The sequence below is a fragment of the Vulpes vulpes genome, chromosome 1 (assembly GCF_048418805.1).
Source record: "Vulpes vulpes isolate BD-2025 chromosome 1, VulVul3, whole genome shotgun sequence".
Lineage (NCBI taxonomy): Eukaryota > Metazoa > Chordata > Mammalia > Carnivora > Canidae > Vulpes > Vulpes vulpes.
In genome coordinates, this window is record NC_132780.1 from 177,199,951 (window position 1) to 177,219,841 (window position 19,891).

At 47.4% G+C, this 19,891-nt stretch overlaps 2 protein-coding genes across 2 annotated transcripts in view; one reads left to right on the forward strand and one right to left on the reverse strand.

Annotated features, from left to right (window-relative positions):
* The window catches only part of GABRR2 (gamma-aminobutyric acid type A receptor subunit rho2), a 40,749-nt gene extending 25,237 nt beyond the window's left edge, over positions 1–15,512 (reverse strand). Inside the window, exons 1-2 of the mRNA XM_025983859.2 lie at positions 15,070–15,512; positions 10,449–10,555 (exon numbers count right to left, since the gene is read on the reverse strand). Coding sequence (XP_025839644.1) covers positions 10,449–10,555; positions 15,070–15,257 — 295 coding nt within the window. The 5' untranslated portion in view covers positions 15,258–15,512. The remainder of the gene's footprint in view (positions 1–10,448; positions 10,556–15,069) is intronic.
* LOC112908408 (large ribosomal subunit protein eL31-like) lies at positions 2,470–2,873 on the forward strand. The gene has a single exon (XM_072746946.1). It carries the CDS (start codon positions 2,470–2,472, stop codon positions 2,842–2,844), a length of 375 nt encoding a protein of 124 aa, XP_072603047.1. The 3' UTR covers positions 2,845–2,873.
* Positions 15,513–19,891: the final 4,379 nt, after the last annotated feature.

The window sequence follows — 19,891 nt, forward strand, 5'->3', positions numbered from 1 at the left end:
TGAAACTCAAGAATGAGCAAAACTAATTAGAGAGAGGAAGACAAATAATGAGAGACTCCTAACTCTGGGAAACAAACAAATGATTGCAGAAGAGGAGGTGGGTGGGGGGATAGGGTAACTGGGTGATGGGCACTAAAGAGGGCATGTGATGAGATGAGCACTGGGTGTTCTACTGTATGTTGGCAAATTGAATTAAAGGAAGAAAAAGAGAGAAAGAAAGAAAAGGATGGAAGGAAGGAAGGAAGGAAGGAAGGAAGGAAGGAAGGAAGGAAGGGGAAGGGAAAGGAAGGGAAGGGAAGGGAAGGGAAGGGAAGGGAAGGGAAGGGAAGGGAAGGGAAGGGAAAGAGCAAAATTAATTTGTGATGATAGAGGTCAGCGTAATGGCGACCCTTGGGAGGCACTAACTGGGAGGGGAGATGAGGAAGTCTTTTGAGGAGCTGGAAACGTTCTAGATCTTGATCTCGGTAGTGTTTTCAAGGATAAATGTTTACATATGTAAAAAGTCAAGCTATATACTTAAGGTTTATGAACTTCACCTTACATACCTTTGTGGTGGACAGAATAATGCCCCCACCCCAAGGATGCTTATATCCTGATCTGAAGAACCTGTGAATATGTTAGGCACCATGGCCAAGAGGAATTAAGATAGCAGATAGAACTAAGGATGCTGGGCAGCCTGGGTGGCTCATCGGTTTAGCACCACCTTCAGCCCCGGGCGTGATCCTGGAGACCTGGGATCGAGTCCCACGTCAGACTCCCCGCATGGAGCCTGCTTCTTCCTCTGCCTGTGTCTCTAACCCTCTCCCTCTGTGTGTGTGTGTCTCTCACGAAAAAATAAATAAAATCTCTAAAAAAAAAAAAAAAGAACTAAGGATGCTAAGCAGCTGACCTGAAGATAGGAAGCACAGCCTTGATTATCCAGGTGGACCCAATGTAATCACAAGGCCCTTCAGTGTGAAAGAAAGAAGAGTTCAGAGTGATGCAGGGTTGGGAGAGCTTAATCAGCTGCTGCTGGCTTTAAAGACAGGTGGGGGGGACGCTGGGAATTCAAGAATCTGGGCAGCCTCCAGAAGCCAGGAAGGGCGAGAAAGCAGACTCTGTCAGGAGCCTCCAGAAAGGAGCACAACCCCGGTGACCCCTTAAGTCACTGGTGAGACCCGTTTCAGACTTCGGAATGACAGAGCCATAAGGTAATAGACCTGTGCTGTTTTAAGTCTCTAAATCTGTGGTGATTTGTTAAAGACCTCCAGAACCCTAACACGGTGCTTACTTCAAGAAAATATTGTTTTAAGGCCCAAGAGAGAGTGTCCTGGATGGGCAGGGGAGAACCCGGGTGCAGACCGTGTCCATGGGCTGCCTCAGTGAGCACCCTGTGCACCTCTGACTCCCCGAGGATCAGCCTCGACCGCCTTGCTCTATTTCACTGACTCTGTGCTGAACTGTTCTGGGGAAACCACCCACATGTCCATCACTGGGAAAGGTAAAAGGGGCCGCTGGGTGGGCACAGACCCCAAGGAAGGAGGGGCCTGCTATGAACTGAATGCTTGTCTCTCCCCTCACCCCCACCCCAAATTCATACATTGAAGCCTAGTTGCCATATGTGTGGTGTTAGCAGGTCAGGGCCTTCGGGAGGCGAGCTGTTCATGAGGGTGGAACCTCCACAGATAGGCCTTGTAAGAAGAGACACTTATGAGGAAACAGCGAGAAGGTGGCCATCCGCACACCAGGAAGAGGACTCTCCCCAGGAACCACATGGATGATCTCAGACTTCCAGCCTCCAGAATGGAGGCTCTTTATAACCTGCTCAGTCTATGGTATTTTGCTAAAGAAGGATTTTTGGTGTTAGGACTTTACGACCTAAGCTGGACTAGACCGGGGTGGTGGTGGGGGGGGGGGGGCTACCTTCCTTAGCAGCAACAGCCTCACCAGGCACATGTTAGCAACAGGATTCTGGAGTCTTACGCCAGGGCTCCTGAGCCGGAGGCTCTGGGGTGGGGCCCAGGAGTCTGGGTTTTCATAAGCACTATGGTGATGATGCTGATCCACACTCAAGTTTGAGAACCTCTGGATGGCTGACCTCTAAGGAGACGTCTGAACCAAAATGAGATTGTACAATTTCCCATGCCCTCATGGCCACTTGCCTCTTATTGCCAAACTCTTCCACTACCACAGTTCCCCCAGCTGTCTCCACCTCCTACCTGTCCCCTCCTGCTGCTGCTGAGCTGCTGAGTAGAGGAGTCTTCCCGGGGCTCTGGTCTCCTTGTTGAAACCCCTCCCTCTGTGGTCTCTGGAACAAAGCTCTTCCCTGCAGACACCCAGCCCCTCCCACAACCAACTCCCCCCTGAAAGGTCACGCTGACCCTCATCACCCTCCTGGTCCCCATCTCTGACCCAAACTCCAATAGCCTGATTGTTGGTTAAAGATTAAAAGAGGCCTCCAGCCTTCCTTTCCAACTAGGGCCTGGCAGAATGGCTCCCGCAAAGAAGGGTGGCGAGAAGAAGGGCCGTTCTGCCATCAACGAGGTAGTGACCAGAGAATACACCATCAACATTCACAAACATATCCATGGAGTGGGTTTCAAGAAGCGTGCCCCTCGGGCACTCAAAGAGATCCGGAAATTTGCCATGAAGGAGATGGGAACTCCAGATGTGCACATTGACACCAGGCTCAACAAAGCTGTCTGGGCCAAAGGAATAAGGAATGTTCCATACCGTATCCGTGTGCGGTTGTCCAGAAAACGTAACGAGGATGAAGATTCACCAAACAAGCTCTACACGCTGGTTACCTACGAACCTGTCACCACTTTCAAAAATCTACAGACTGTTAATGTGGATGAGAACTAATCGCTGATTGTCAAATAAAGGTATAAAACTGAAAATAAATAAATAAATAAAAGAGGCCTCCACGGGATATCTAACAATTTCTTAAATTTAACATCCCAAGACCGGCTCATTAGTGGGGCCCAGCAACCTGTCCTTTTGGAGCATGGTGACCCTGTTGTTCACCTGGGCTCTCAGGTAGGGTCAAGTGAGGCCCCTACAGAGAAAATTCTAATAGAATTTAAGGTTGTCAATTAATTCAAATTTATTTTTATTTTTTTAAAGATTTTATTTATTTATTCATGAGAGACAGAGAGAGAGAGAGACAGAGACACAGGCAGAGGGAGAAGCAGGCTCCATGCAGGGAGCCCGATGTGGGACTCTCGATCCCAGGTCCCAGGTCTCCAGGATCACACCCTGGGCTGAAGGCAGCGCTAAGATGCCCCAATTAATTGAAATTTAAATGAAATGCTAAGAAGGAAGGTGAGAATTTGTGTGGTGGAAGGGAGTGAGGCAGGGGAAAGGGGGGGCAGATCTGAGTGACAGTTTGATGGATGAATTGATTCAAGCTGGTTGGTTTGGAAGGGGACAAGGACAAGGGCTGGATGAGGGCTCCAGCCTGAGTCGCCTGACAAAGAACTAACAGAAAACCAGCAGGTTCCTAGGTGAAGGTTGGAAGCATTGGGGTTTGCAGTTATCTCGTGAGCCAATGTTGCCTGCCTTCTCTCCTGAATTCAGTCCTTTTGCTGTGTGAATTTAGCACAGAAAGGGTGTTCTCCTGGGTTCCAGAAGCTGATGTGGGGTAGGTGCTATGGCCTAGCCAGTGCCCCAACCTGCCCCTGGTCACAGGCTGGGTTCAGTCCCCAGGGGTTTTTGGAGTCCCTCAGTCTCAACCCATCCAGTGCTCACCTCCAGGCCCACTGTCCTCCCTGCCCGGTGCTGGGGAGCTGACCTCTATGGACAGCAACAACATTGGCAGGCCCGCCTATAGGCAAGAGTACAACCAGAGACCTCTATGCCATATGCTTGAATATCTGAAGGTTATAAACCAATCCAAGGTACTGCAACATGATATATAGCCTATCTTACCTCTTTGACAAATATATCTTCACAACAACCCTGAAGGCCAAGTCCAACTTCAGAACCCTTAGACTGCTCAGAGTTCCAGGCTGGCCCATGGCAGGGCAGGGAGATCAGGCCCCAGGCCCTAAGCCACCTTCCTTTTCCTACCCACAGCAGCACCCTCCGTGCAGAAGAGCCTCTTACGCATGCATGTGGACACTCCCCACCCACACCCCATAAGTTTATCCCACCCCCTTCCAAGAGCTATGCCTCAGCCACCTTTCAGAAAGCGGGGTGTACACACGGATGGTACAGTCCCCCTTGGGGGCTTGCCTAGGGAAGAGGCCTGTGCAGGCCCTGGAAACAGGCTCAAGGTAGTGTGGACAGGTGAGTCCAAGTCCCTGTGCTCAGATGTGGCCAGGAGGGAGACCCCGGGTGGGTATAGCCTGGTGGCCCCACAGAGCATAGCCTGAGGCAGACGTGTGTCAGAGCAGGGCCACAGCAGGGTCCCGCTGCCTGGGCTGAGGACTGCTGCTGATGACCACAGGTCCCTGCCTCCCGCCTTCGGTCTGGGTGCATCCACTGAAGGTGCCAGTGGGCATCAGAAGGCAGGAGGAGAATGAGAGGAATAGCTTCTCTCCCAGAGGCCACAGCTCTAGATTTTTCCTAGATTTGGGTAACTGCTGCCCCCTCTTACCCTTCAGGCCTCAGCCTGGTGATGGCTCCACACTCTCAGCACATTGGGCTCTCTCTGCCCTCACCCCCCTGAGCCATCCATCTCTTCCCCCCGCTGTTACTCTGTCTTCTCCCAGTTTCTTTTCCTTGATGCTGCCTCTCAGTGAATGGTCTCCCCCTGCACAGACGCTTAGGTGCCCCCAGTGCCCTGATGGCATCAGAGGCTGTCTCCCTTCTTAGCATCTCTCAGACCCCTCCACTTCTCCCTTTGGCCTTAGGTTAACTTCTCACAGGCTCTGTTCCAGACGAGAAGTGGCCAGCCAGTGACCAGTAACCATTTTAACTGCCCAGCATCCTCCCACAGGCCCACAGTGAGTGTCCTAGAGCACAATCTTCCCAGAGCTGCCCCTACCCAGCCAGCCTTCTCTCTCTCTCTCTGCCCCACCTCACGCACACACACACGCACATTAGATATAGTCCAGACACATGGAGCTTCTCATATTTCCCTGACACACTTCATCTTTTATCCAAGAGCACCTTCCTCCCTGGTTTGTCCTTTGTCCTTTTTTCTGCCCACTGGGCTCACTCACTAAACATCTTTCCAGATTCATTGCAAGCATCGCCTCCTGAGGGAAGGCATCTCTGGTCCTCTCTCTGAGCAGAACTGACCGTTTCCTCAGCACCCTCACTCCAACAGTAGGGACATCCAATGTTGCTTCTGTGGTACTTGACTGCGCTTCATCATTTCTTTGTTTCTGTTAGCTTCTCGAGAACAATCTATCTTTTCAGGTGAAGTCACTGAATGTAAAGGACTCCAATGGTACATGCTTCCCAGGCAAGGGTGACTCCTTGGTGTTCTTCCTCCCTGGCTTCTCAGGGCAGCAGCCCCCTGGTACCACATGACCAGACCCTGCTGTGTGTACCCCACGGCTTCCGAACTTTCCTTCCCAGCAGTTCTCACATCTCCTAAAGTGAGGATCTCATTAACACTGGTCTTTCTCACTAGAGTGAACTCTTCCTCACCACTGGGTCCCTGGATACCACAGGCCCTGCTGACACATAATAACAGCTCAAAAAATATGAGGCTTTTTTTAAAAAATAGGCTCCACACCCAACATGGGGCTTGGCCTCATGACCCTGAGATCAAGAGTCTCATGCTCTACCAGCGAAACCAGTCAGGTGCCTGCAGCTCAAAATACATGTATTTGTCTTATGAACAGAAGTATTTTGGTTGGAGAACCTGACCTACTTTGTTGCTACCATTCTTCTTGATAAGCCTGACAAAGTCCTTGGATATAATTCAAAAGAATCCATAAGGACACTCCATCCCTCCTATAACAGTTTGATTTTAAACATCAGCGTTGTGCTAGTAGGAATATAAAATGCACAGCTGCTATACAAGAAAGTGTGTAGGGTCTTCCAAAAAGTAAACAGAACTACCATATGATCCACCAATTCCATTTCTGAATATACCCAAATGAATTAAAAAGCAGGGTTTCAAGCAGATACTTGTACACCTATGTTCATGGCGGCATTGGTCACAGAGCCAAAAGGTGGAAACCACCCAATACCTACTAACAGATGAATGGATAGGGACCCCTAGGTGGCAGAGTGATTTAGTGCCCACCTTTGGCCCAGGGCGCAATCCTGGAGACCAGGGATCGAGTCCCACGTCGGGTTCCCAGCACTGAGCCTGCTTCTCCCTCTGCCTGTGTCTCTGCCTCTCTCTCTCTCTCTCTCTCTCTCTCTCTCTCTCTGTGTGTGTGTGTCTATCATGAATAAATAAATAAAATCTAAAAACAAAAAACAAAAAAAACCAGATGAATGGATAAACAAAATGTGACCTATACATTCAATGGAATATTATTTGGCTTTAAAAAGAAAAGACATTCTGATATATGCTACAACGTGGGCAAACCTTGAGCACATTATGCTAAATGAGATTACCCAGTCACAAAAGTCAGTCAAGAACTGTAGGATTCCCCTTCCACGAGGTACGGAGACTAGTCAAATTCATAGAGGCAGAAAGCAGAATGAGGTAGAAAGCAGTAGGTGGTTGCCAGGGGCTGGGCAAAGAGGAAAGAATGGGAGGGAAGTTTTTAATGGGCACAGAGTTTCAGTTTGGGAAGATGAGAAGATTCTGGAGATGGCTGATGGTGTTGGTGGTTGCAGAACAGGGGCACTGACCTGTACACCTAAAAATGATTAAAATGGTACATTTTATGTTCTGTATGGCAATTTTTTAAAAATTGCATTTAAACTCAAATAAACAGCATTGTGACGTACCTCCTAACACGTGGAGGAGCTCCCCGGGTCTCTGGAGCTTCCTCTAACCAGGACACGCTACTGCATCAGGCAGCTGGGAGCTTAGGCAAGGTATTTTTGTTTCAACTGATCCCTGGGATTATTAGGAAGCTGCTAGAATTTTAATCTTTTCTCTTTCCAGACTGAAAAGGTCATCCACAGGGTATCTAACCTTAGATAAATTCTTCTCTATCAACTACTTTTAAGCATCAATCTACAAGGAAGTCCCTCTCAAAGAAAATAGAGGAGACAGGGAAAAGAGATACCCCACAATTATCAACCGATACCCCTGTTCAAGTGACCCGCTCAGTGCACGTGGGTGCTAAGGAGAGGAGGGGGTCGGGATGGGCAGGGATTAGGGCTGGTGGGGCCCAGGCTCTGCTGCTAACCAGGGGCCTGGTTCAGGGCCATCCACCAGCAAGGAGTGCCTTCTGCTACTTGCACGGAGTTGCCCATGTGCTGTTCTGTCCCCCAGGAACTGCCTGTCACCTGGGTGGTGTCCCCCACCCAAGGATGAGGTGCTGGGGAGAATGGGAGCCTCAGGAGCAGGTGCAGGGAAAGCTGCTTGGCTCTGAACCCTCTCCAGATACTCCCCACTCCTGGAATGACCCCATCCCACCCTCCTGGCCTGGACTCCCTGAAGTACAAACCTTCTTATCTACGGGCTGGTGAGAGTGTGGAGCCCTGGCACCTCACTGCGTGCTTCCTTTTCCCCCACTTCAGCCCAGTGATGTCTGGACATCCAGGAAAGCCCTGAATAGGATAAAAGGTGCCCAAAGGACCAAACGCCCTGGGCCGGAGCTGGGGTGGGGGGGGGAGGTGTAGGGGGAGTGGTTTGGAAAGAGGAACAAACAGACCCCATCCTGTGCTTTGGGAACTGAGATCTGATATGTAAGAGCCTCAGGTCTTATCATACCTGCCAGAGGTGACCCCTCCTTCCCCTGCAGCGTCCCCCAAAGTCAGGGCCTTCCCAGCCTCCCTCAGAGGCTTACACAGGCAGGGGCAGGGGACCATCCTGACCCTTCAGTCTGTGGGGCCCCCTTGGATGGGGCACAGGAAGGCCAATTTGCTATTCGAATGTGGCTGGAGGAAGGAGCACCCTGACTGGGGCTGCAGCCTGTTGGATGATTCTCCTCAGAGCCAGGTTTTCTGGGAACACGGCAAGGCTTCACCCACCACTCCCGAGAGCTAGCTCCAGGTTTCCTGACTCTCTCTTGGAGGAGGGCGCATTTTTATGAGGCTTTCAGTTTTACAGCTTATGTCCCAGGTGAAACCAGTTCTGCTCCTGGCTGTCCTGTAGCCACCTCCTAATCCTCCTGGGTGCCCCCAGCTCTTCCTCTTGATACCCCAGGTAAACTAAGGGTATTGACCAGGTGACTGCAGGCTCCTGCCAGCAGCAACAGCCTCCGGTGGAAAGTTACAGCAAGTTCTCGAGAGAATTACCACACCCATACACACACACCTGCCCCAAAACTGGACAGTGAGGCAAGGGCCATGGTATGACTTTTGAGGGCCTGGGGCATTTTTGCTTTCATGGGCTCCTTCCTCCATTAAAAAAAAAAAAAAGCGTATCTTATAACTGTTTTGGCCTGAGGTAAATATATAATTATATATCTTAAGAACTTTTCTTCTACTTAACATTGCATTTTTTTTCCTTCTGGTTTTAACATATTTTCAGAGGCTTCTGAGAATATCACTGTGAGCATCTGACTCCGTGCCTACCCTGCCCACTGGATATGTCAGCCCTGCACTGAGGGACAGACAGGTGGAAGGAACGAGAAAGAGCCTCAGCCAGGAGGGAGGGCCTGACCTCAGCAGGCGTGTGACCTCACCTCTCTGGGCCTTCCCCAGATGGGGAAACTAATAGTACCTACCTCACGGAGCGGTTGTGAGCACTAAAATAAGATGTTGTATGTGTCTGCCTTGATTAGAATGGTGCCTGGCACAGAAAAAATCACCCTGAGGGGATCCCTGGGTGGCTCAGCGGTTTAGCACCTGCCTTTGGCCCAGGCCCTGATCCTGGAGTCCCGGGATCGAGTCCCGTGTCGGGCTCCCGGCATGGAGCCTGCTCCTCCCTCCTCCTGTGTCTCTGCCTCTCTCTCTCTCTCTCTCTCTCTCTCTCTTTCTCTCTGTGTCTATCATAAATAAATAAAATAAATCTTTAAAAAAATTATTTTAAAAAATCACCCTGAAGTGTTAGCTGTCATTAATACTAATGTGTGTTACTGTCCCAGCCGCTCAGCTGACCCTCTCTGTATCTTACCCGACACTCCGGGGAGAGGCATCGTGGAGCTTCCTGCTCAGAGGATGTCGCATTTAGACCTCCTGGAGCAGATACAGCTATTTTCTTCGAGCTGCTTTTTCAGGAAAACTTTGTTTTCATAAAATTCCTCCTCAGCATTACTATGGCGGCCCCAGGGGGCGGGGGGTGTAGGGGGGTGGAGTGTAGGGGGGCAGAGGGGGGACCAGAGCTGCCAGAGAGATGGCAACTTCCTGACCTGAGCCCCTGGTGAGCAGCCTTCCTGGGCAGGAAGTAGAGGCACAGGGCCATAATCTGCCTCCTACTTTTCTCCTGCTCAGCAGGTGTCAGAGCTCAGGGATTGAGGGGGAGGCTTTGAGGCCTTTTAAAATGCAAAGGCCTCTGGGATAAAGGAATGTCTAATCCCTTAACAGTCACACAGAGGAAGGCCTGACAGCTGGGTTTTTCTAAGGGGACCCTGAACCCTTATGTGTCAAGGGCTTTACATACATTATCTCCTTTAATCCGGGCCACCCCTGACTGTAGGGATTACTATCCCCATTTTACAAACCTGCAAACAGAGGCTCAGAGAGGGCCTGGGACTTGCCCGAAGGCCACCCCTACTGCCTCAGGAACCTAAGAGGAGATCTGGAAAGGGAGACAAAGGGAAAGGGAAGCCGGCTTGCCCAGGTCTGCTTTGGCCAGGGTCCACTGGCTGAAATGCACTGGGCCTCAGTTTCCAGAATCCACAAGGGGGACATTGGCCCCATGTCTCACACATTCTGCTGTTCTCACCCCACTCCTTGCCTGGTCAGAACGGATGGCTGGCTCCTTTCCTGGCCTCCCTGTGGCATTTCTCCAGTCCCTGGAAGGGACAGCCACCAGCCTCACCACCCCTCTCTGACTCCAAAGCAGCAAAGCTCCTTTGGGGGCAGGTCTCCGAGGGGATGTATAGTAGGTTAAATTGTTGCTACACTGAGAGGCAGGCAGCCTTCAAAACCCCAAATTCCCAGCTAATCACAGGGTGGCCAAGCAGGGAAGCCATTCTGTGTCCAGCCTCTCCCGGCTGGCTCATATTTTAGGAAAAGCAATATGGCAGCAGCAGGGCAGGGGGACTCTGGCCGTAAACAGCTTAGCCCTCAGCAGCACTCTAGTCAGCACCCTTCTCTGCTCACTTCTCTCCTTGGGAACACGAGTAATTCTGGAAGCCAAATTGGCCTTATCTGACCAGGAGTGGGATAATCAGGGCCCCAAGGGAGGGCTGTGCCTGAGAGGACAGGACCGAGCAACAGCAGCCCATCCCCAAGGACCAGGCCCCACCTCGGCCAAGGCAAGTACTCAGTCCTACCTCCAAAGGCGGGCCTCATGGAGAAATCATGGTCCTCCACTCTGAGAAGTGGCTGAGGCTTTCCCTTGCGGATTTTGGTCACATCAAGGTTCTTCTTATATAGGTGACTGCAAAGACAAAGTAAGAGACATTTTCCAATGGCCCACAGAGGCATTTGGGGAGATTACTCCCTGCAGGATTTACCTGTTAGGCATCTTTTCTCCATCTGCTGAAGGCTACACACTCACACCTCCCCAGGTCCTAAGGACCAAACTCTTCCAGAGCCTTCCTAAGGTAAGTTATGATCGAATGACAGCAGTTGGGTTGAATGGTGCAGGATTTTTTTTTTTTTTTTTTTTTTTTTTTTTTAGATTTTATTTATTCATGAGAGACACACACAGATAGAGAGAGGCAGAGACACGGGAAGAGGGAGAAGCAGGCTCCATGCAGGGAGCCTGACGTGGGACTTGATCCCAGGTCTCCAGGATCAGGCAGGCCCTGGGCCAAAGGCAGATGCTCTACCGTTGAGCCACCCAGGTGTCCCGGATTATAATTCTTAAAAATATTTTATTTATTTATTCATGAGAGACACAGAAAGAGAGGCAGAGACACAGGCAGAGGGAGAAGCAGACTTCCCATGCGGAGCCTGATGCAGAACTTGATCCCAGGACCCTGGGATCACATCTTGAGCCAGAGGCAGACGCTCAACCACTGAGCCACCCAGGTGTCCCTAATGTTTTTTTCTTTTTAAATGTTTCTCTTATGTTACTGCAATATTGATTTTGTAATAAAATTCTGATGCTCCTTACATCAGCCCAGTTAGGAGCTGTCCACAGAATCCACCCTAATGTGGAGCCTCAATCCCAAGGAGAACAGACAAGGTACAGCCAAGGGGGATCAAGACCCCAGCTGGGGACAGGGTTGCTCTGGCCACTCAGCCAGGTGGTGGAAGGTGGAGCCAGCCATGGACTGCAGACCCTGGTCCACTCTCCTTCCCTAACCCAGATGACAAAGGAGTCCCTCTCTATTCTCTCTCATCCACACTCACTCTTTCTAGATCATCTTTATGTTTTTTTTTTTCTCACCACAACCACACATAATCCTAAAACAGTAAAATCCTAAAAATATATATATTTTAAAGATTTTATTTATTTATTCATGAGAGACACAGAGAGAGAGACATGCAGAGACACAGGCAGAGGGAGAAGCAGGCTCCATGCAGGGAACCTGATGCAGGACTCGATCCCCGGTCTCCCGGATCACGCTCTGGGCCGAAGGCAGCGCTAAACCAATGAGCCACCCGGGCTGCCCAGAAATCCAAAATATTCTAACATTTTTTTAAAAAATTATTTATGATAGTCACACAGAGAGAGAGGCAGAGACACAGGCAGAGGGAGAAGCAGGCTCCATGCAAGGAGCCTGATGTGGGACTCGATCCCGGGTCTCCTAGATCACACCCTGGGCTGCAGGCAGCACTAAACCACTGCACCACCGGGGCTTCCCTGGAAGCAGTTTTTGAAAAAGCACCCACTGAGCAGAATAATTGTTCTGTGAGGGTGTCTTGGCCAGAGTAATTAATACAGAAGGTATATGGGTTACAAGAGATCCTAACAGAGTGTGTGTGCATGTGTGTGTGTGTGTGTGTGACTGTATACGTGAGTGTGACCATATAATTTACATGTGAAGGGATGGCTGTGTGTGTGAGACCATGTGTGGGGCGTGCATGTGTGTGGCGTGACTATGTGAAATCCTATGTATGGTGTGTGCATGTATGACTGTGTGGAGGGGGTTGGGGGGACAGCATTTCAAAGAAAAGAAGCTCCCCTACAGAGATGCAGTGCTCTAAAAGTCAGGTCATTTTATTCCTGTTTATTCTATAGCTTAACTCTTCTGTGTCAATGATGAAAGTAATTGTTTAGTCAGATCCTTGGCTGAAATTTTTCACAGGCGGACACAGCTTCATGATTGCCTGAGCGTGTACATGCCCTGGTGGACTTAGAAAGGCCTAGAATCATGTTCCCTGATGTGACATTTTCTCTGTCTTCTTTCCCAGCCTCTCCCTTCAATAATTATTTTATATTTGTTGAATGTATATGTTTACCTTTTCTTCCATTTTAACATATCCTGGGATGGAGTTCAAGAAACTGTGGTCACCCCTAAGGGTCAGATTCAGTCTGTCCCCAAGCTTGGGCAGGTGTCTGGGAAGGACTGTGGGTCTTCTGAGGAGTGACACAGGTATGAGAGCCCAGGCTGCCGAGGAGGATCCCTGAGGATCCCCGAGGGGCTCGTGCTGAACCCTAGCACTGTTCTCGGGGTACAGACAAGTCCATATAACGCTATTCCTCCAGGTGTGGAGGCCGAGAAAATTAAGGCCATTCCACTTTAAGTTCAGCGTTATCACAAGTACAGCCATCCCAGGCCCCGGTGAATAAGAGCTGAACTTTACCTTAGTTCAGTTACAGGAAGAAAACAGCTTAGAGCTTAATGTCCTAGAAAGCCCCATATTAGAATAAGAACAGAGCCCAAGCCAAGGGCAGGAAGCCCCTATTAGAATAAGAACAGAGCTCAATGCCCTTGAAGGCCCCATATCAAAATGTAAACAGAACTTGAGGAATTCCTCCACCCCTTCTGGAGGTCCCCTAGACCAGCCTATAAAAACTAAACTGAAACCCACCTCGGGGTCCAAGTCCCTGCTCTGCTGTGTCGGGTATACTTGGACCCAAGCTCGAGCTTGTAAATAAACCCTCGTGTGTTTGCAGCGGTGTCGGCTCCTTGGTGGTTTCTCGGATTCGCGATCTTGGGCACAACACAGGCTGAGTACATCAGGGAGCCTGCGTTCTAGCCCCTGGGGGTCACTAACCAGCTGTGTGACTTACCCATGCCTGCGAGCCGACTTTCCAGCATCTGTAAAATTGAGATGGTGTTTCCAGTGTGTGCTCTGTAAAATAGGAATCCCACAAGAGAGTCCCCAAAAGTGGGGTTTTCTGAGAAACTGCATAATTTATTTTCCTTTTCCAAATTCAGAGTGTCTGCATAATAAAGGTTCTAGAAGCTGCACTATAAAGACATCTGTTTAAAATGGTGCAAACCAGAGTTTCCCAAGTTCCTTTGACCCGGAAACCCCTTTCTCATACAACACCTAGTCACATTTACAGTCTTAAAGCTCAGAAGAATTACCAGATCAAATGACCCCTGAGGTTCCTTCCAATTTACCAGCCCGTAATTCTGGCAACGTAACCAGGATGAGGCTTCCAGAACAGTGCGTCTTCCCTGTATCCTGGACAAATTTCATCTGTTTGCTTTCTGCGTAGGTAGCATTAGGCCCTGTAGAGCGTGTAGCTCCCCCAGAGCAGCGGCCTCCTAAGACACTCCATGCGGACGCAGAAAGTAGAGATTGTAACTCTACTGATAGTCTTTATCTAAAAATAAGGACCTGATCAAGTTTTACTTCTGTGTACATATGTACAATAGCACAATGTATATAAGTGAATATATGGGAGGTACAGTTTCAAAAAATTGTCACTGAGTGTGGTGCCTGATTAAAAATAAAAACCAGTGACCTAGAAAATGTGCCTCAGTGTATTACTGCTCACAGTCATTAGTTCACACATGATGAGTAGAATGGAGAACAGATGTGTAACATCTCACACATGCTGTTTACATCTCAGCTGCTTACTCTTCTCCATGCTGAACAGTTGTTCAACGTCGGGCCTGGAGTATCACACTTCGTACATCGGTTCAAACACACTTAATAAGGAACTTTGATTTGTAATGTCACGATTTTTTAATGCAAACTCTGCACCTAACCAGTATCTTGGAAACGTTTCCGTCACATGGTGCCAATGGCAGTTGCTGTGTCCACACATGTATTTCTGATAACCTAGCAAAGTTTAAATACCTTCTCTTTTTTTTCTTTCTTTCTTTCTTTTTTTTTTTTTCAAATACCTTCTTAAGATTGAAATAGTGAGAGGTGCCTGGGTGGCTCAGCGGTTGGGCATCTGCCTTCAGGTCAGGGAGTGATCCCTGGGGTCCGGGGATCCAGTCTCACATGGGGCTCCCTGCGAGGAGCCTGCCTCTCCCCCTGCCTGTGTCTCTGCCTCTCTCTGTGTGTCTCTCATGAATAAATAAATAAAGTCTTAAAAAAAAAATCAAAACAGTGAAAGGAAAATTGATACCATTATAAAGCTGTTCCCAATCAAATAATTTAAAGAAGTCAACTTTCAGTTACATGTTTTTCTTAATAGTTTCAACGAAATTCCTATATACAGTCCCCCTCCGACGTTCCTGAGTGCAGTTACTCAGCAGGCCCCCACCGTCCCTACAGGATGTCATCCTGAGCAACAAAGCAACACAAGCTGAGAAGTACGAGGTGTTTTACCCCTGAAATCTTCAACCACCTGCCTTAAGTCAGAATGCTTGGACAGAACAGATACCAGAACAAAATGCTTGGCCTAGTCTAGCTTTGCTCTCCTGTGCCTGTGACACTAGAGAATATTTGTGCCCTGAGACAGACTGGTGGCCCCATCTACCCCTGGCTGGAAAATAGATTCCAGGAGGACAGTGTCACCACTAGCCCTCCTGGGAGCTGTCCCGCTGTGCCCCGGTGCTAGTGGCCTTCCTTGCCTCCCACCCACCACTTTACCTTGGCTTGGGCATTTCCAGCTGCCCTGTCCATCTCTTCCTCTTGGGTTTTCTGCTTTCCACGAGAGCCGTCAGGCAAAACAAGAACAAAATGAGTCTTGTGAAATAAGGCATTCTCTGAACGTCTATGATGCCACAAGCTGCTCTCCAGTGACCTGCAGCGGGGCGGACCCCCCTGAGCTGAACCATGGATTCAGTCTGTCGCTTTGTGACGGTGCTTCTCCAAGGGGCTGCAAGAGCATGACTGGCCAGATGGATTTTTGCGATTAAATATTTGATAGTGATGCTCGTCCCACCCCACCTCCCACCACAGCTCCCCCACCCCCCTGCATGACACAGACACCAAGGCTTTGCCCTCCCTGCTGCTTAGTGATTGGCCATTAGTCAACAAGTTTGTCCTCCTGTGAAATTCTGCTTCCGCTGAGTCCCAGAGCAGCTTTGACTAAAACTGTTACGTAAAAAAAAAAAAAAAAAAAAAAAAAATTAAACCTTTTGAACATGCCAGCTCTTTGCTGAGAGCATTAATCCTTCCCTCTGGCTGCATAAAACCAGTCTGTCACATCCACTAGGGAGACAGCTTGGATTCTGAGTGGATTTGCAGGGAAGACCTGATGGACAAGCTGAACACATGAATGTGCTCCGGAAATGCTGAGTAAACACACAAATAACCCATTTTCACAGGATTGCTTTATTTCTCAATCTAAGAAAGCATGCGTTGCCTATGGCCAAGAATGCTTGCTTCCTCCCCAAATCCACATCGTTTTCTCAATGAAAATACATCTTATCAAAGCATAAAGCCCATTTTGATTTTGAAGGAATGTATAAACCAAAGGAGAATTCTTTGGAGAACTCTTCTTCCTATCATGAGCATTAGATTAATTTGGATTTTTAATCCTAAAATGTATAATTTCACCATAAATTAGCCTTGATTCCTATCCTGGGATATGGAATCATGAACATTTGAAGTGTAAAGATATATGCGGTTATATTTAATCTACTGAATAGGATAAAATGTTTAAAAACTACTTATTACTTGCCTGCTGTGTCTGAGATGGAGAGGAGTTTAGTGTGGTAGAGACAGAAGGAGGCGAGGTTGGAGTTCAAAGGAGTGGTAGCCAGAAGGGAACAGAATTGAGGTGTATTATGTAAGAAAGACAGAATCAAAAGAAGTTCTTTTGATTCCTTTAAGCAAAGTGGGATGACATGATCCACTTTATTTGGTTAAGGAATTCCTATCTGGGATCACTTGTATTGGAGAAGTTATAATAACAAAGGAGGATGGGGTCCTGCCCTAATGGAAGGAATGGTGGGAGGAGAAGAGGAGGGAAAACAGAAGGATGAGACAGTCAAGTCATTTCTGAAGTAGAAGACATTAGCTGACTGAATAGAGGGGGAGATAGAGAAGACAACAGTGATATCTACAATCTAGTTTGGAGGGAGGACTGGTGAATGGTACCATTTACCGATACCCATTAGAGGTGGACAAGTGTGGTGGGGAGATGACATAGATTTCAACTTGTGGAGTTTGAGGGATTGTGGGACTTCAAGATACCAAACAGACCGCTGGAGTATAAAGAAGCCTGGAGCTCAGGAGAAAGGTCTGGACTGGAGAAATAGATTAGGAGCCATCAGTGTATGGTAGTAGTCCAACCACAGGAAAGGGTGAGATCTTCCAGGAAAATAGAAGTCCCAGTGAAGTGTAGAATCCTTGGGAATCTCTACTTTCTTTAAGATTTTATTATTCATTAATCTCTATACCCAATGTGGGGCTCAAACCCACAACCTTGAGATCAAGAGTTGCATGCTCTACTGATTGAGCCAGTCAAATGCACTGGAATCTTCACTTCTTTTTTTTTTTAATTTTTTTTTTTTTTTTTTTTTTTATGATAGTCACAGAGAGAGAGAGAGAGAGGCAGAGACACAGGCAGAGGGAGAAGCGGGCTCCATGCACCGGCAGCCCGACGTGGGATTCGATCCGGGGTCTCCAGGATCGCGCCCTGGGCCAAAGGCAGGCGCCAAACCGCTGCGCCACCCAGGGATCCCTGGAATCTTCACTTCTAATGGATGGATGGGAAGCCCAAACAAAAGTGTAGAAGAACTAGCAAAGATATTGACTATGAAAACCAAAGGAGTTTCTGGAAGGGGGTAGTCAACAGTGTTGTGAAGAAGTGAGGGCAGGAAACAGGTTCACTGGGTCTGGCAACCAGAACATTGGTCCTAACTTCAGTTAACTGTAGTGTTAGTTGAAAGATGTGGCAGGAAGCCAAATTACAGGAATTAAATAGGAAGTTTGGAGTGGGAATAATTTCAGTATTTGGACTAATTCAGTGGTTTTCCAACTGGCTGCTTCTCAGAATTATCCAGGTAATTTGTCTAAAAGTCCTATTAAAATTCTTTTCCATAGATTTTGTTCAAAAGCTCACACTTTTCCTCTCTTCCATTTGAAACAGGCTTATAAAGGACTGGCTAGAAGCCTAGAACTATTTATGGATATGGTTAGTTTTCAAGAAATATTTGTTTTGGGATGCCTGGATGGCTCAGTTGGTTAAGTGTCACACTCTTGTTCTCAGCTCAGGTCATGATCTCAAGGTCATGAGATGGAGCCCTGCATCAGGCTCCACACTTAGTGGGGAGTCTTTTTTTTTTTAATATTTTATTTTTTCATGAGACACACAGAGAGCGAGGCAAAGACACAGGCGGAGGGAGAAGCAGGCTCCATGCAGGGAACCTGAAGTGGGACGCGATCCCAGGACTCCAGTATCACGCCCCGGGCCAAAGGGAGACACTAAACCACTGAGCCACCCAGCGATCCCCTTAGTGGGGAGTCTACTGGAGATTCTCTTCTTCTCCCCTTGCCCCTGCCCTCCCCTTCTCTAACAAATAAATAAATATTTTTTTAAAAAGAAAAGAAAGAAAGAAAAAAAAATAAAAAAAAATAAAAATAAAGAAAAGAAAGAAATACTTGTTTTTTTGCATCTTGGAACCTATCAATTTTTTCTTGAAATCCTTATTTTCAGTAGATCAATTATTGTAATGATGGTATGGAGAAAAACTCAGTTGGAGGTAAGTATAAATTTTTAAGTAATGGCTTTATTGAAGTATTGGTCACAGACATAAATTTCCCCCTTTATTTTTCAAAGATTTTATTCATTTATTTGAGAGAGAGAGCATGAGTGGGAGGAGGAGCAGAGGGAGAGGGAAAAGTAGATATCCCACTGAGCCAGGAGCCTGACCCAAGGCTTCATCCCAGGACTCTGAGATTATGACCTGAGCCCAAGGCAGATGCTTAAATGACTGAGCCACTCAGGTGTCCCAATTTTATTCCTCTAAACTGTGGTTTTTAGTAGTCAGTGTGTGTAACCATCACCAGTATCTAATTTTAGAACATTTTCATCTCCCACCAAAGAAACCTCATACCCATTAGCAATCACTCCCCCTTCACTTCCCTTCAGCCCCTGGCAATCACCAACCTACTTTGTGTCCTGTGGATTTGCGTACTGTGGGTATTTCATATAAATGGAATCATACACAATTTAGCCTTGTGTGTCTGGTTTCACTGGACTTGATGTTATCTTTTCTTTTTTTTTTTTTTTTTTTTTTCTGGCATGATGTTTTCAAGACTCATCCATGTTGTAGTATGTATTATAACTTCATTCCTCTTTATTGCCAAGTAACATTCCATTGTATAGACAGAACACATCTTGTTTATCTTCAGTCAATGAGCATTTGAGCTTCCAGTACATAATACTGCAATGAATACTTTTGTATAAGTTTGTGTAACTATGTCTGCATTTCTCTTGGCAATACACCTGGGACTGGAATGATGAGGTCATATGGTAACTCCTTGCTTAATTTTTTGAGGAACTATCAGTTTTTTTCTTTTTTTTTTAGATTTTATTTATTTATTCATGAGAGATACACAGAGAGAGAGAGAGAGAGGCAGAGACACAGGCAGAGGGAGAAGCAGGCTCCATGCAGGAAGCCCGACGTGGGACTCGATCCCAGGTCTCCAGGATCACGCCCTGGGCTGAAAGCAGTGCTAAATCACTGAGCCACCCGGGCTGCCTGAACTATCAGTTTTTCAAAGTGGCTGCCCCACTCTACATTTCCACCAGGAATGGATGAGAATTCCAACTTCTCCTCATCCTCACCAACACTTCACTGTTTTATTCTAGCCATCACAGTGGATGTGAAGTATCTTACTGTACTTTTGATGTGCATTTCCCTAATGACTAATGATGTTTGAGCATCTTTTCATGTTTCTGGGTCATCTGTGTGTCTACAATCCCTTTGCTGTTTTTAAATGTTTATCTTTTTTATTATTGAGAAATGAGTTCTCTAGATATTGATATAGATCTCTTATCAGATATATTATCTGCAAATATTTTCTCCCATTCAGTATTATCTTTTCACTTTATTAATGATGTTCTTTGAAACACAAAGGGTTTATTTTGATAAAGCATAATTTATCTACTTCTTTCCTTGGTTACTTGTGCTTTTAGTCTTGTGTCTAAGAAATTACTGCCTCATTCATGGTCACAAAGTTTTAGTATGCTTTCTTCTAACAATTTTATAGTTTTTGTTCTTAACATTAAGGTCTTGGATCCATTTTGAGTTGTTTTGTATATGGTGTGAGGCAGTAGATGTATAATTTTACATTTGTTTATTTCTCTCACAACAGAGGATTGGCCCGTGGCTCAGGGCTGTGGAAAGGCGGCAATAAGCATTTGCTGTCAGATTAGGCCAGAGAGGTCAGTGGGACTCTAGTTACACACAGCCTTATAAACTACATTAAGGTTGTGAGCTTAAGAGATAGAATCAGA

What these genes read in the sequence shown, in the direction of transcription:
- LOC112908408 (XM_072746946.1), top strand. Translation starts at nt 2,470, where the DNA reads ATGGCTCCCGCAAAGAAGGGTGGCGAGAAGAAGGGCCGTTCTGCCATC.